Below are 13,339 nucleotides of genomic sequence, written 5' to 3' on the forward strand. Positions count from 1 at the left end.
GCTCTGTTCCCGAGAAGGGACAGGGCAAACTGCTCATAGTCCATGCACCTTGGCTAAGGTTTCCTCTATTGCTACCCCTTTGTCTGACGAAGAGCAAGGAGAGACCATAAATATTTGGGGTACTGACCTGACCGGTTTGGGTACATACCCTGCGCGGATCACGTTGAGTATCCACCGGTCTGAGGTGATGTGGGTCCACTCCAAAAAGAATCCCTGTAGGCGCCTTCCCACAGGGACCAGACTCGTTGGGGAACCACTGAGCGTCACTGGAAAGGACAGCTAGGGCTTGCCCCTGTTGCGAGTTCAGATGTGGAACATCTGGCCCCTCGAAAGGGCCGAGTCCTAGACCTCCTTGCCCAGTGGAAGGAAAGGCTGATGAACTTGCACCCGCGGTAGTCCCTGAGGCACCCTCACTTCAGATTCCTAACGCTGTGCTTTGGCTTGTCCTCTGGGGCTTTAATTCCCCCAGGCTTTTTAATAGTTTATCTAGCTCCACCCCGAAGAGCAGTGCCCCTTTAAAGGATAGTTTGCCCAGATTGGCCTTTGAAGCCACATCTGCGGCCCAGTTCCAGAGCCACCTTCTTATGAGTACTTCGGAGGCCAGGCCCGGGAGGCCATCCTAAGAAGGATATAAAGGGTATCTGCCAGAAAGGCTACCCCAGATTCGATTCTGGCTGAGTCTTCTGAGTCTGGCAATTGCTGGATGCAACGGACCACTGCCCGAGCTACATATCCTCCGCACATGGAGGCTTATAAAGCTCATGCATTGGTAGCAGAGGATTGTTTTAACAAGCTTTTAATCTTCCTATCCTGTTGGTCTTTAGAGGCCGAACCTGGCAGGTTGGTAGTGGTTGGGTACCTTCCAGCAAGACCCTGGGATGGAGAACAGGAAGAGAATAAATTGATTTCAGAGAGTGGGTTGAATGACCATAATGGCATTAGACAGCAATAAGGGATACAGCTGCATTTAGGAAAGACTAAAGTGGAGATAAATGTTTCAGTGGGAAATAAGAGAAACATAGGCTGTAATAGTATAAAGTAGGACATAAGAAAATTGGTACTATATTCAGAAAGGAAGGGGAGGATTTTGATAATGTTATTAAGATTGAAAATTATAATTTAGATGTATGCAGAGAAGGACAAAGAAGAGTCAAAGATGATCCCAAGATTTCTGGCTGAAGGGACTGGAAGGATGACTGTTCAAACCCCCCCCCCCTCCTTTCTGTTTCTGTGGGGGAGGAAGGAACCAAGTTTGGGAGGAAAGATAAGAAATGCTATGTTGGCCATGTTTTAATTCAGGTGGCAATGGCAGACAAACAAGCAGAGACTGAAGACTGAATTGTGAGGGCTGAGAGACAGATCAGGGATCGTTGGCATAAAGATGGTATGGAAAGTCATGGAAGGGGAAATCAGAGCACCAAGAGAGTGCTGAGAGAGAAGAGATTCCAGGATAGAGAACAGTGGTACACTGACCCAAAGTGGGCAATCTCAATTGGGCAGACTAGATGGATAATTTTGGTCCATATCTACCTTCATTTACTATGTTACTATGCTATGTTTTGTCTCTTCCCTCCTTATCTGCTGTTTGTTTTTTTTTAACATAACTTATTTATTAGGATTTATTTCCCACTATCTGTCCTTTCCCATTCTCTTCTCTCTACAAACAAAATGTTTGTTACTCATTTTCTTTCCACAATGCCTCCAAATAAGTCTATTTTTCTCTAATACACCCTCTTCCTCCTGCCCTCTCACATTCCCCTCATTCTCTCCTTCTACCTCCCTGGATTCTTCCCATCTCCCTCCCATACATTCACTGTTCCTATCTATCATTCTGTCTCTCTTAACCCTTCTCTTCCTCCTTCTGCAGCCCTCTCTTGCTCCTTCACATTCTTCTCGCCTTCTCCAGCCCACATAACATCCTCCAACACATCTACTACCACTCCCTCACATTCTTCTCTCCTCTGTCCATACCTTTCAGTCTCTTCTCCTGCCTGTCGCTCATCAAGCATTCGACTAACACCACCCTCCTTATTCCCCCCTGCGAATCCATCTCAAATCCACATAACACCTCCTCCCTTTGATTTTCCGCAATATTGTAATTCTCTTACATGTGAATCTTACTCTTCCACCTCCCTACTTTCATGAAATTAGCTTTTAACCAATTTACATTTCTGGCCCCCTTATGTCCTGTCTACACTCCTGAAACTAGTTTCCATTATTTGATTTATTTACCTATTTTGATGCTATCTCTATATGGTTCCAACCGCTCCATGGAACTGTTATGCGTCAGTATAATAAGCTCAATGTTCTTTGTAAACCGATGAGTTGTACATAGTTTATAATTTGATTGACTTAAATACTTCTCACTTATACTACACCTATATGATACCAATTTGCTCCATGTAACTGTTATGCTTCATACTATAAGCGCAATTTTCTTTGTAAACCAATACGTTGCTTGTAACTGTTATGCTCCATTCTAGAAGTGCTGTATTCTTTGTAAACCGATACGATGTGCAAACAGCATTCGGTATATAAAAGCCTTTAAATACATAAATAAATAGTCCTCCTACACATTTCCTGCTTCCCATGTTATTTTCTCCTTCCCCTTCTCTTAGCCCCTTCTGTGTTTCTCCTGTGACGTCATCATTCTAAGTTTATCATCTCTCTTTCTGCCCCTACCTCCTTATATTCCAACTTTCTGGCTAGGATGCCATTCATTCCCTGTCTCTCAAATTTTTATATTGGAAAATATCATGGAAAAGGTCTTGTTTATAGTGAGATGCAATAAAAGAGGCTCACCACTCAATTTCTAATCAAATCACATTCTGGTCTTCCCCTCCCCAAAATCTTTTTCTGAAAAAAACAAAACAAAAACTATCACTCCTTACTAAGTGAGCTAAGCATCTGATAATTCTCCTTCATTACATCCTTGTAAAGCTCCTTCTGCCATTCTTCTAAATCTTCCCATTCCTCCTGGGAAAAATAGACAGCGACGTCCTCAAAGGTTACTGGGACCTGAAACACAAACCAGAAACACTCAACACTCTCTGCATCACGTCCTTCACGAGAGCTCTCAACACTTTGACTCAGCAGGGAGGGGGGGGGGGGGGGGTAGTTTTCTTGGTGTATAGAATTCAATCACATAACACACCGTTCTTAAGCATGAATATAGCAACTGTAAACCAAAAACATACAGAAAAGGAAACAAAAGTTTCACTTTTTGGGACTCCTGGTCTCAAAGTATATTTTCTGCACCCTAGGTCTGCTCGGGTTCCCATTAAAGTCAGGGCTGACTCTGCAGTGTCCCCAGTTAGAAAGCTTGCAGCAGCGTTTGTAAAGAGAGGGCAGGAAGTTGAGTGCAATTATTTCCTTACCTGAGCGGAAACTCCTGCAGGCATTTTCCTCTCTGCTTTTGATGCTTTCAGGATTAGAAAAGAATCGGGGGCTTTTTCTCGGGCTGGGGTGGAACTGAGTGTTTGCCTCTTGCACTGCAGGTCGGGGGCTGTTACAGGGACAGAAGCTGAGAACTAGAGCTGCAAGTTTCTGATTTCCAGTCCTACAGCTGCAGATTAAAGGATGAAAGAAGTTCCTCTTCCTGCTGGGGCACTAAGTGATGACGTCACAGGGAGGGGACAAGCCATGCACTGTGGAAACAGAGTGAGACGTCACCCAGGGGGCGGAGCTTCACCCGGAGTTCGGGCGCTTTGCTGTAATGAGCAGACTGGGGAAACTCGCAGTTAACAGTGAACGAAGGCTTAAGGCAGCAGATCTCAGCACTGCTTCTTGCAGACTGAGCTGGAAGAAGAAGAAAGGGAGGAGTCATCAGGGAAAGACACGTATATCAAAGTGGAGCAAGTTATACCGGCATGTAAATTAATGTAAAGGGGCGGTATAAGTCGAAGAGAGCGTATATAATGGAATTTCTTAACTTGTTTAGTGCTGCAGTTTTAATGCTGGTGAATATGAACCAAAATTAAAGGGAGACAGCAAACGTTGTGATGCAAAAATGTTACCTCAGTTAATGCTTTAAAAGGATACAAGTCCAATTTCCAAATTTAAAAACTCCAGCTTCTAATCCTAACTGTTATTGTGAGTCAAAACTGAGCTACATTAGTTACTGTTAAAGATGCCCAGGAAAAATAGTGGAAAGTGTTCTAAACATCAAAATCACAGAACATATAGAAAGACATGGTTTAATGGAACAAAGTCAGCATGGCTTTACCCAGGACAAGTCTTGCCTCACAAATCTGCTTCACTTTTTTGAAGGAGTTAATAAACATGTGGATAAAGGTGAACCGGTAGATATAGTATACTTGGATTTTCAGAAGGCGTTTGACAAAGTTCCTCATGAGAGGCTTCTAGGAAAAGTAAAAAGTCATGGGATAGGTGGCGATGTCCTTTCATGGATTGCAAACTGGCTAAAAGACAGGAAACAGGGAGTAGGATTAAATGGACAATTTTCTCAATGGAAGGGAGTGGTCAGTGGAGTGCCTCAGGGATCTGTATTGGGACCCTTACTTTTCAATATATTTATAAATGATCTGGAAAGAAATATGACGAGTGAGATAATCAAATTTGCAGATGACACAAAATTGTTCAGAGTAGTTAAATCACAAGCAGATTGTGATAAATTGCAGGAAGACCTTGTGAGACTGGAAAATTGGGCATCCAAATGGCAGATTAAATTTAATGTGGATAAGTGCAAGGTGATGCATATAGGGAAAAATAACCCATGCTATAATTACACAATGTTGGGTTCCGTATTAGATGCTACAACCCAAGAAAGAGATCTAGGTGTCATAGTGAATAACCCATTGAAATTGTCGGTTCAGTGTGCTGCGGCAGTCAAAAAAGCAAACAGAATGTTGGGAATTATTAGAAAGGGAATGGTGAATAAAACTGAAAATGTCATAATGCCTCTGTATCGCTCCATGGTGAGACCCCACCTTGAATACTGTGTACAATTCTGGTTGCCGCATCTCAAAAAAGATATAATTTTTTTTGATCGGCGCCCAGACCCGTCGGGGTAAGGCCTTCATATTCCCCTTGCCCCAGGCGAGCCCAGCCTCCGATTGTGCGGCCTGCTAACCGCGGCACCCATCAGCGCGACTCGGTCTCCTGGACCCTCCCACCAGCAACTAGCAGCCAATTAAAAGCCGAGAGGGTTTTTTGAATTTGAGAAACTCACTTAAATTGCCTGATCCGCTAGCGCCGCGCGCCAAAGGAGCACAACAAAGGGGCTGGCCCCTTTGTGCGCCCCTTCGTGCAGCCACTGAGATTAAGAAGAATTTAAAAGAAAATTACTTGAAAATACTTAAAAATGCTTAGAACTCTACATTCACAGTAATATCACCCCCAACCGTCACTCGGACCTCTCAACCACAGTCATCCTCCAGCAAGCTTCACTCGGACCTCTCTCAACCACAGTCATCCTCCAGCAAGCTTCACTCGGACCTCTCTCAACCACAGTCATCCTCCAGCAAGCTTCACTCGGACCTCTCTCAACCACAGTCATCCTCCAGCAAGCTTCACTCGGACCTCTCTCAACCACATCCATTTCCGCCACGAAGATGGTGACTTTTACCAACCCTCAATTCCAAAACAGACACAAACACCTTATTAACATCCCCCTTTTAAAAAATAACAAAAACTTATTATGTCTCACCTTCCTCCTCATCAATGCTCAATCCTTATCAAAAAAACACATGTTAATTTCTGACATACTACAAGAAAAAAACCCTGACTTCTTTGCCATAACAGAATCCTGGCTTAAAAACACCGATCAAGTACTTCTGAATCACATAGCTAACAACGAATATGACACCTTTTCAATACCACGCAATTACAAAAGAGGAGGAGGCCTTCTACTTCTTACAAAAAACACCTCTCAATGAAAATGATTCCACATAACCTCCCAAAACAATATGAAGTAGCCCTGTTCGACTCTCAATTCCTACAAGTTTGCCTTATATATTGTCCACCCAAACTACTAGACAGCAACATCTCTCCACTCCTGGAATTCCTCATTACAAACATTAATACTAAAAAACCTTCCATCATCCTTGGTGACCTCAATCTCCATACAGATGCCAACCCCAGTACACCAAGCTGCGAAACCCTACTAGACATGCTCTCAAGCTTAAACTTCATCCTTCAAGTAAACAACCCCACACATAAAGCAGGTCACACACTTGACCTAATTTTCACCAATTGTTTCTTCACGGACACCTCCATTTCACACACCTCAGTCCCCTGGTCAGATCACCATATCCTACTATGCAAGTCTCATTTGAACTACAACATCCCTTCAAATAATAATAACACACAAAAATTCTTTAAATACCGTCCTCCTTTTCAAACTAATCCCCTTCTTCAAGAGCTGGGACATCAACTAACAAATCTAGACTTATCAAACATCAACAACGCTATCCAATCTTGGTCTCTTATCACCAAAAAAACCGCCAACATCATTAATCCAGAGAAATTCAAATGTCTGAAGAACAAAAAAGAAAATCAAAACCCTTGGTATAACACCTCTCTAAAAAATATGAAAACAGCCCTCAGGAAAACTGAGAAAGAATGGCAAAAAAACAAGCTGCCTGCAACACAACAGAAATACCGCACACAACTAGCCGCCTACAAAAAATCAATCCAAAATACAAAACGAGACTACTATGGTAAAAAAATTATAAACTCCACAAACAAATCGAAATCCTTGTTCAACATAGTAAATAACCTCATTACAGATAATTGCAATTCCAACGTTTCTGTCACCAAAAAAAACTTAAGCCAAGACTTACCTATCTTCTTTAAGGATAAAATCACCAAAATAACAGACTCCTTCAACACTACATCAAGCTGCCAAATACTAACTTCTACAAATAGCAACTCCCCTTGGCTCAACTTCAGACCTATATCCATTACGGAAACAGAAAAAATGATAAAAAAAATCAACCCTGCTCACCATGTCTTAGACTCCATCCCCACTCGAGTTCTTAAGGAAATTGCTTATCCACTAGCCCCAACAATTGCAGCAATCGTCAACAAATCTCTAGAGGAAGGTGAACTACCTCCCATGCTAAAAATCGCTACAATCACACCTTTGTTAAAGAAAAAAAACCTCAACCCAGATGACCTAAACAATTACCGCCCAAATTCTAACCTACCCTTCTTTGCCAAATTAACAGAGAAGGCAGTGCTGAAACAACTCAACGATCATTTAGATGACAATAAAATACTTTATCCCAACCAATTTGGTTTTAGGAAAAACTACAGTACCGAAACCCTCTTACTCAACCTTTCCAATACCATATTAAGAGGACTCGACAACAAAAAAGGATACTTACTGATTCTTCTGGACCTCTCCGCAGCCTTCGACACAGTGGACCACAAATTGCCTATCCACTACTCCCTACGCACTACAAGAACAACTAGTAAACTACAACTAGTGATTCCATCACTTCCTCATGCCAAACTCTCTTCCACCAGAAATAGAGCCATTTCCATCATCGGCCCAAAGTTATGGAATTCACTACCTCAGTACCTCACTGGTCAAGAAAACCCTAAATCTTTTAAAAAAGACATAAAATCCTGGCTACTCAGCCAATCTCATAATGACAGCTTGGACTATTGATCTCAAAACTTTCAGTCTTCCGATTTGACAATTTATCCTGCTTCCTAACTACAGATATCTCCTATTATGTATGAACCCTGTTTTTTCAGTGTACCTAACGTTTGGTATATCTTGTTTTGTTTGTACTAATTTTATATGACAGTTCTCAGTCTGTTAAATGTAATCTTTCAAATTTCAATGTAACAGGTTGTTATAATTGTAAACCGGAGTGAAGGCAAATCTGCTATACCTCGGTATATAAAAAACGCTAAATAAATAAATAAATAAATAAATAAAAAAAATAATTGCGATGGAGAAGGTACAGAGAAGGGCTACCAAAATGATAAGGGGAATGGAACAACTCCCCTATGAGGAAAGACTAAAGAGGTTAGGACTTTTCAGCTTGGAGAAAAGGCGACTGAGGGGGGATATGATAGAGGTGTTTAAAATCATGAGAGGTCTAGAACGGGTAGATGTGAATCGGTTATTTACTCTTTCGGATAGTAGAAAGACTAGGGGGCACTCCATGAAGTTAGCATGGGGCACATTTAAAACTAATCGGAGAAAGTTCTTTTTTACTCAACGCACAATTAAACTCTGGAATTTGTTGCCAGAGGATGTGGTTAGTGCAGTTAGTATAGATGTGTTTAAAAAAGGATTGGATACGTTCTTGGAGGAGAAGTCCATTACCTGCTATTAAGTTCACTTAGAGAATAGCCACTGCCATTAGCAATGGTAACATGGAATAGACTTATTTTTTGGGTGCTTGCCCGGTTCTTGTGGCCTGGATTGGCCACTGTTAGAAACGGGATGCTGGGCTTGATGGACCCTTGGTCTGACCCAGTATGGCATTTTCTTATGTTCTTATTATCCAGTGTAAGGAAATTTGTCATTTCTGAGGCATCGTTGCCATACCTGGGAACTATTGAGCTGTGGTCACCCTGACATTGCTGTTGATTCATGGGGGATGGGGGTGGTGAGTGCAAAAAGAGGTAGCAAAGTAAAACCCACTGTTTTCTGTGGGGGTGTGAAGCTGTGGAGTGGGCCCAAGGAGCATGGCCCGAGTTGGGGAATAAGGCCCATGGGATTGGGGAGCTTGTTGTGAGTCTGGAGCTAAATTGTGATTTTTGATAGGCTGCAGGAGCAGGAGGAGGCTCCCCATGGTAGGCTCTCCATGGTACAGTGAGGCTGCATTTGAGGCCATGGGAACAGCAGGGAAGCACCCACAGCAAGGTATAGCAGTGAGTGGGGAGAAAAAGGGGTGGGCAGTATGGTGTTATTAACTGGACTTTATATTCCAATTGTAAAACAAGTTATCTAGGCCGTTTATACAATAAAACATACATAATATGAGAAAAAGTTAAAACAAAATATTAGAAACCAACTGCATACAATAAAGCACAAACAGAATACCAGCAACTAGAAGAGCCAAAACTGTATATTAAAGCAGCTCCCGGTGTCCCACTGCCCCGCTTGTGCTTCCTTCTTCCCAGGGGCAGGGCCGAAGAGTGAAGAGACCTGTGCGCCACCGCTGGAGGCCAGGCCGGCGGGGCTGAAGAGCGGAGAGACCCTGCGCACCGCCAGAGGTCAGGCCAGCAGCGGCTGATAAGCAGAGGCCAGGCTTATTGGGCCAAACAATGAGAAGAGGCTCCATATGAGCTTGTGTGTGTGTGGTAGAATGGGTGCATGAGTGGCAGCTTGTGTGTGTGTGTGTGGTAGAATGTGTGCATGAGTGGCAGCTTGTGTGGGTGTGTGTGTGGTAGAATGGGTGCATGAGTGAGAGCTTGTGTATGTGGTACAATGGGTGCATGAGTGGCAGCTTTGTGTGTGTGTGTGTGGTAGAATGGGTGTCTGGGTGCATGAGTGAGAGCTTGTGTGTGTGGTACAATGGGTGCATGAGTGGCAGCTTTGTGTGTATGTGTGTGTGTGTGGTACAATGGGTGCATGAGTGGCAGCTTTGTGTGTGTGTTTGTGTGTGTGTGTGTGGTACAATGGGTGTCTGGGTGCATGAGTGACAGCTTGTGTGTGTGGTAGAATGGGTGCCGGAGTGGCAGCTTTGTGGGTTGTGGTAGAATGGGAGCAAGAGCATTTGTGTGTGATTGAGAGCTTGTATGTAAGTGGCATAGCATGTGTGTGATTGAGAGAGAGATTGAGAGTGATGTGTTTCTATGAGAGAGAGACAGACTGGTCAGGAAGATGACTGGTGTGTGTGTGAGAGAGACAGAGACTGGTCAGGGAGGTGATTGTGTGTATGAGAGAGACTGGTCAGCGAGGTGACTGGTGTGTGTGAGAGAGACAGACTAGTCAGGGAGGTGACTGGTGTGTGTGTGAGAGAGAGACAGACTGGTCAGGGAGGTGACTGGTGTGTGTGAGAGAGAGACAGACTGGTCAGTGAGGTGACTGGTGTGTGTGAGAGAGAGACAGACTAGTCAGGGAGGTGACTGGTGTGTGTGTGGGAGAGACAGAGACTGGTCAGGGAGGTGACTGGTGTGTGTGAGAGAGAGTCAGACTAGTCAGGGAGGTGACTGGTGTGTGTGTGGGAGAGTCATAGACTGGTCAGGGAGGTGACTGGTGTGTGAGAGAGAGAGACAGAGACTGGTCAGGGAGGTGACTGGTGTGTGTGTGGGAGAGACAGAGACTGGTCAGGGAGGTGACTGGTGTGAGTGTGTGAGGAAGAGATACTAGTTAGGGAGATGCTAGTCTGTGTGAGACAGAGACTGGTTGTGACTGGTTGTGGGCCCTAAGGAAGAGGACTGTGAGGACAGAGCTTCAGCAGCCACTGCTGCTTCTGGTGAGGGCTATTGGCCTGCAAGGGAAAGGAGAAGGAGAGTTGCTGGAGAGGGTAAGTGAGAGGCGGCTTTTTAAGTTTATTTTTCTTGATTGACTGCCATTTTAATTATTGGGTATTATGTGATGTTTCTGCTGTTTTGAAATATTTTATTGATATTTGGGCAATTTTTAATAGTTTTTATGAGTTTTTAATTGCTGGATGTTATTCTGTTCATCAGCTGTTTTGTAACATTTATTAGTATAGTTTTACAATTATTTCTAAGTGGGTATCTATAAAAGCTTGGCTTGCTCTGTTTTCCCAATAGGAGGTGTATTAGTGTTTAGGGCCTGGTTAAATATTTGTAGTGGTAAATTAATGTCTTTTCATAAGGAGGGGTATTGTGCCTGCCAGTAAAGAGAGTTTGTTTTGCTTTTACTGAGATGTCATCAGAACCAGAATATCTTTTTTTGTATGGCGAGTTGTACAAGGTAATGCCCTAGTACTGCTCTGCACCCATTTTTGGGGGTCGAGGGGGTTTCCTGAGGATGCAGAATGTATATTTACATTTTACCCAGTGACGGTCACATGTTCAGTGTGTCACACATGTGAGAACCATCTGTCAGGATTGTCCCGGCCGAAAAAAGGTTGAGAACTACTGTATTAAAGGATCACCTTGCAGTTAACTGTCAAAAGAACATAAGAACATAAGAAGATAAGCCTGCAAGAATAGCCAGGTCTTCTTTATTGCTTTCCGAAATTTCAGGTAGTTGGTTTCTGCCCTTATATCCATGAGTAGGGCGTTCCATAGAAGAGGTGCTTGATATGAAAAAGAACTTTCTGTTGTAGATTCTAGTTTAGTAACAGATTTGGAGGGGGTGGGGGGGGGAGATGGAGGAGGCCTTTTGAGAGGACAGAGGGAGCCAATTGAGAAACTGAAGTATTGGTGTGACACGGTCGGACTTCTTGTCGAATAAAGTTCAAAACTCTTTGTCTTAACATTTCACTCTTTATATTCTGGATTTCTGCTTTCTCTCGCAAAACATTTGACTCCTTATTGCCCCTTGAGATCTCTGTGTTCCTCTCACAAGGCCTCCCCTACCTCCCCCTCCCCCACAATCTGTTATTAAACTAGAATCTACAAGAGAAAGTTCTTTTTCATATCAAGCCTATCGAGTCATCATTAAGCATATCAAGCCACCATTAAGACCTGGGTGAGCCTTTAGTTCAGCTATTGAGAGTGCAAGGGGAGACACCATTCAAATGCAGCCCCTCCCTTTGAGGGGTCTGGAATAGCCGCCCACCAGAGAGTCCATATAACAGTTCCCTACAGAGAGCTAGGCAGGACGTCCCTTTAGGTTTGCTGAGAGGAACATAAGAACATAAAGGAGGTAAAGAGGACATTATATCCTTTTTATCTCTAGCGGTCCATGAAATTCTGTTCAGTCTTGTAAATTTTTCATCAATTACTGTGGTGGTTTCCTGCTGTGGTGGGTCTATAAATAGGTTCACAAGGGTCCATAACTATCCCAGCAGGGTTATCTTTACCTAACACCATCAGCCTTAGTGCCAGGGGTAACAGTAGGCATCGTGTTATTCTGGGCAATGTGCGGCCAGCATGGATTTGTCTTTTCGCTTCTTTTCATATTTAAATAATAGCAGTCACCCTGCTGACATCTGATGAAGATGTTATACAATGAGGACACCCCATGAAGCTACTCAGCAAGTCTTCACTAGAGAATTTTACTCTCTTCCACTATTCTCCACCCTTCACATCACCAGTGCTCTCTCAGGTGATCTATAAAGTCTTCTTTCAGACTGAAGCTTTTCCCACATTCCCTGTACAGAAAGTGCTTATCTCCATGAGTTCTCTGGTGTATCAAAATGCTCCAACATGTGACTAAAGTTTTCCTATATTTTGCACAGGTAAAGGGTCTCTCTCCAGTGTGAATTCTCAGGCATCGTGTAAGCTCTCCCTTCTCCCTGAAGCTTTTCCCACATTTATTGCATGGAAAGGGTCTTTCCCCAGTGTGTATTAATAGGTGTTGCTTAATGTTGAGATTACTTACCTGATAATCTCCCTTTCCTTAGTGTATGCAGATGGACTCAAAACAAGTGGGATATAGTGTGCTCGTGCTAGCAGTTGGAGACGGATCTGACGTCAGCACGGGTACATATACCCCCACAGGAAGTGTAGCAATTCAGTAATCTTCCTTGCAAAAGCTTTTATGGATATATGTGTGACTGACCGATCGTTTAAATGAACAGGATTACCCTGACCAATTGATGGTAGCTGGTGACCGCCAGTGTTCTCAACCGGAAGGTGTCGACACCCGGCAGGGTGGAAGCCCTATATAAGCAAACATGGCTTACCGTGAGTCGGCAAATCCCCATGTATACCGGCAGCCGGGCGGGATGCTGAGTCCATCTGCATACACTAAGGAAAAGGAGATTATCAGGTAAGTAATCTCAACATTTCCTAGCGTATAGCAGATGGACTCAAAACAAGTGGGATGTACAAAAGCTACTCCCGGACTGGGCGGGAGGCTGCCCGAGGTCCGTTTAGGATTGCCCTCGCAAATGCTGTGTCCTCCCTGGCCTGAACGTCCAGACGGTAGAATCTGGAGAAGGTATGGAGGGAGGACCACGTCGCCGCTTTACATATCTCTGCAGGCGACAGCATCCTAGTTTCTGCCCAAGAGGCTGCTTGCGCTCTGGTAGAATGAGCCTTGACCTGTAGAGGTGGTGGTTTTCCCGCCTCTACGTAGGCCGCCTTGATAACTTCTTTGATCCAGCGGGCGATGGTTGGCCGTGAGGCCGCTTCTCCTTGCTTCTTCCCGCTGTGAAGGACGAACAGATGGTCCGTCTTTCGTACTGCTTCTGACATTTCCAAGTATCTAGCCAGTATTCTGCCGATGTCGAGATGACGCAGTATTCGACCTTCTTCTGACTTCTTC

The 13,339-nt window shown here is 43.9% G+C and overlaps 1 protein-coding gene across 1 annotated transcript in view; it reads right to left on the minus strand.

The window, feature by feature from the left end:
* LOC115083184 (zinc finger protein 27-like) overlaps positions 1 to 3,307 on the minus strand; it is an 89,916-nt gene extending 86,609 nt beyond the window's left edge. Inside the window, exons 1-2 of the mRNA XM_029586991.1 lie at positions 3,198 to 3,307; positions 2,892 to 3,018 (exon numbers count right to left, since the gene is read on the minus strand). Coding sequence (XP_029442851.1) covers positions 2,892 to 3,018; positions 3,198 to 3,281 — 211 coding nt within the window. The 5' untranslated portion in view covers positions 3,282 to 3,307. The remainder of the gene's footprint in view (positions 1 to 2,891; positions 3,019 to 3,197) is intronic.
* Positions 3,308 to 13,339: the final 10,032 nt, after the last annotated feature.

Source organism: Rhinatrema bivittatum, chromosome 2 (assembly GCF_901001135.1).
Source record: "Rhinatrema bivittatum chromosome 2, aRhiBiv1.1, whole genome shotgun sequence".
Lineage (NCBI taxonomy): Eukaryota > Metazoa > Chordata > Amphibia > Gymnophiona > Rhinatrematidae > Rhinatrema > Rhinatrema bivittatum.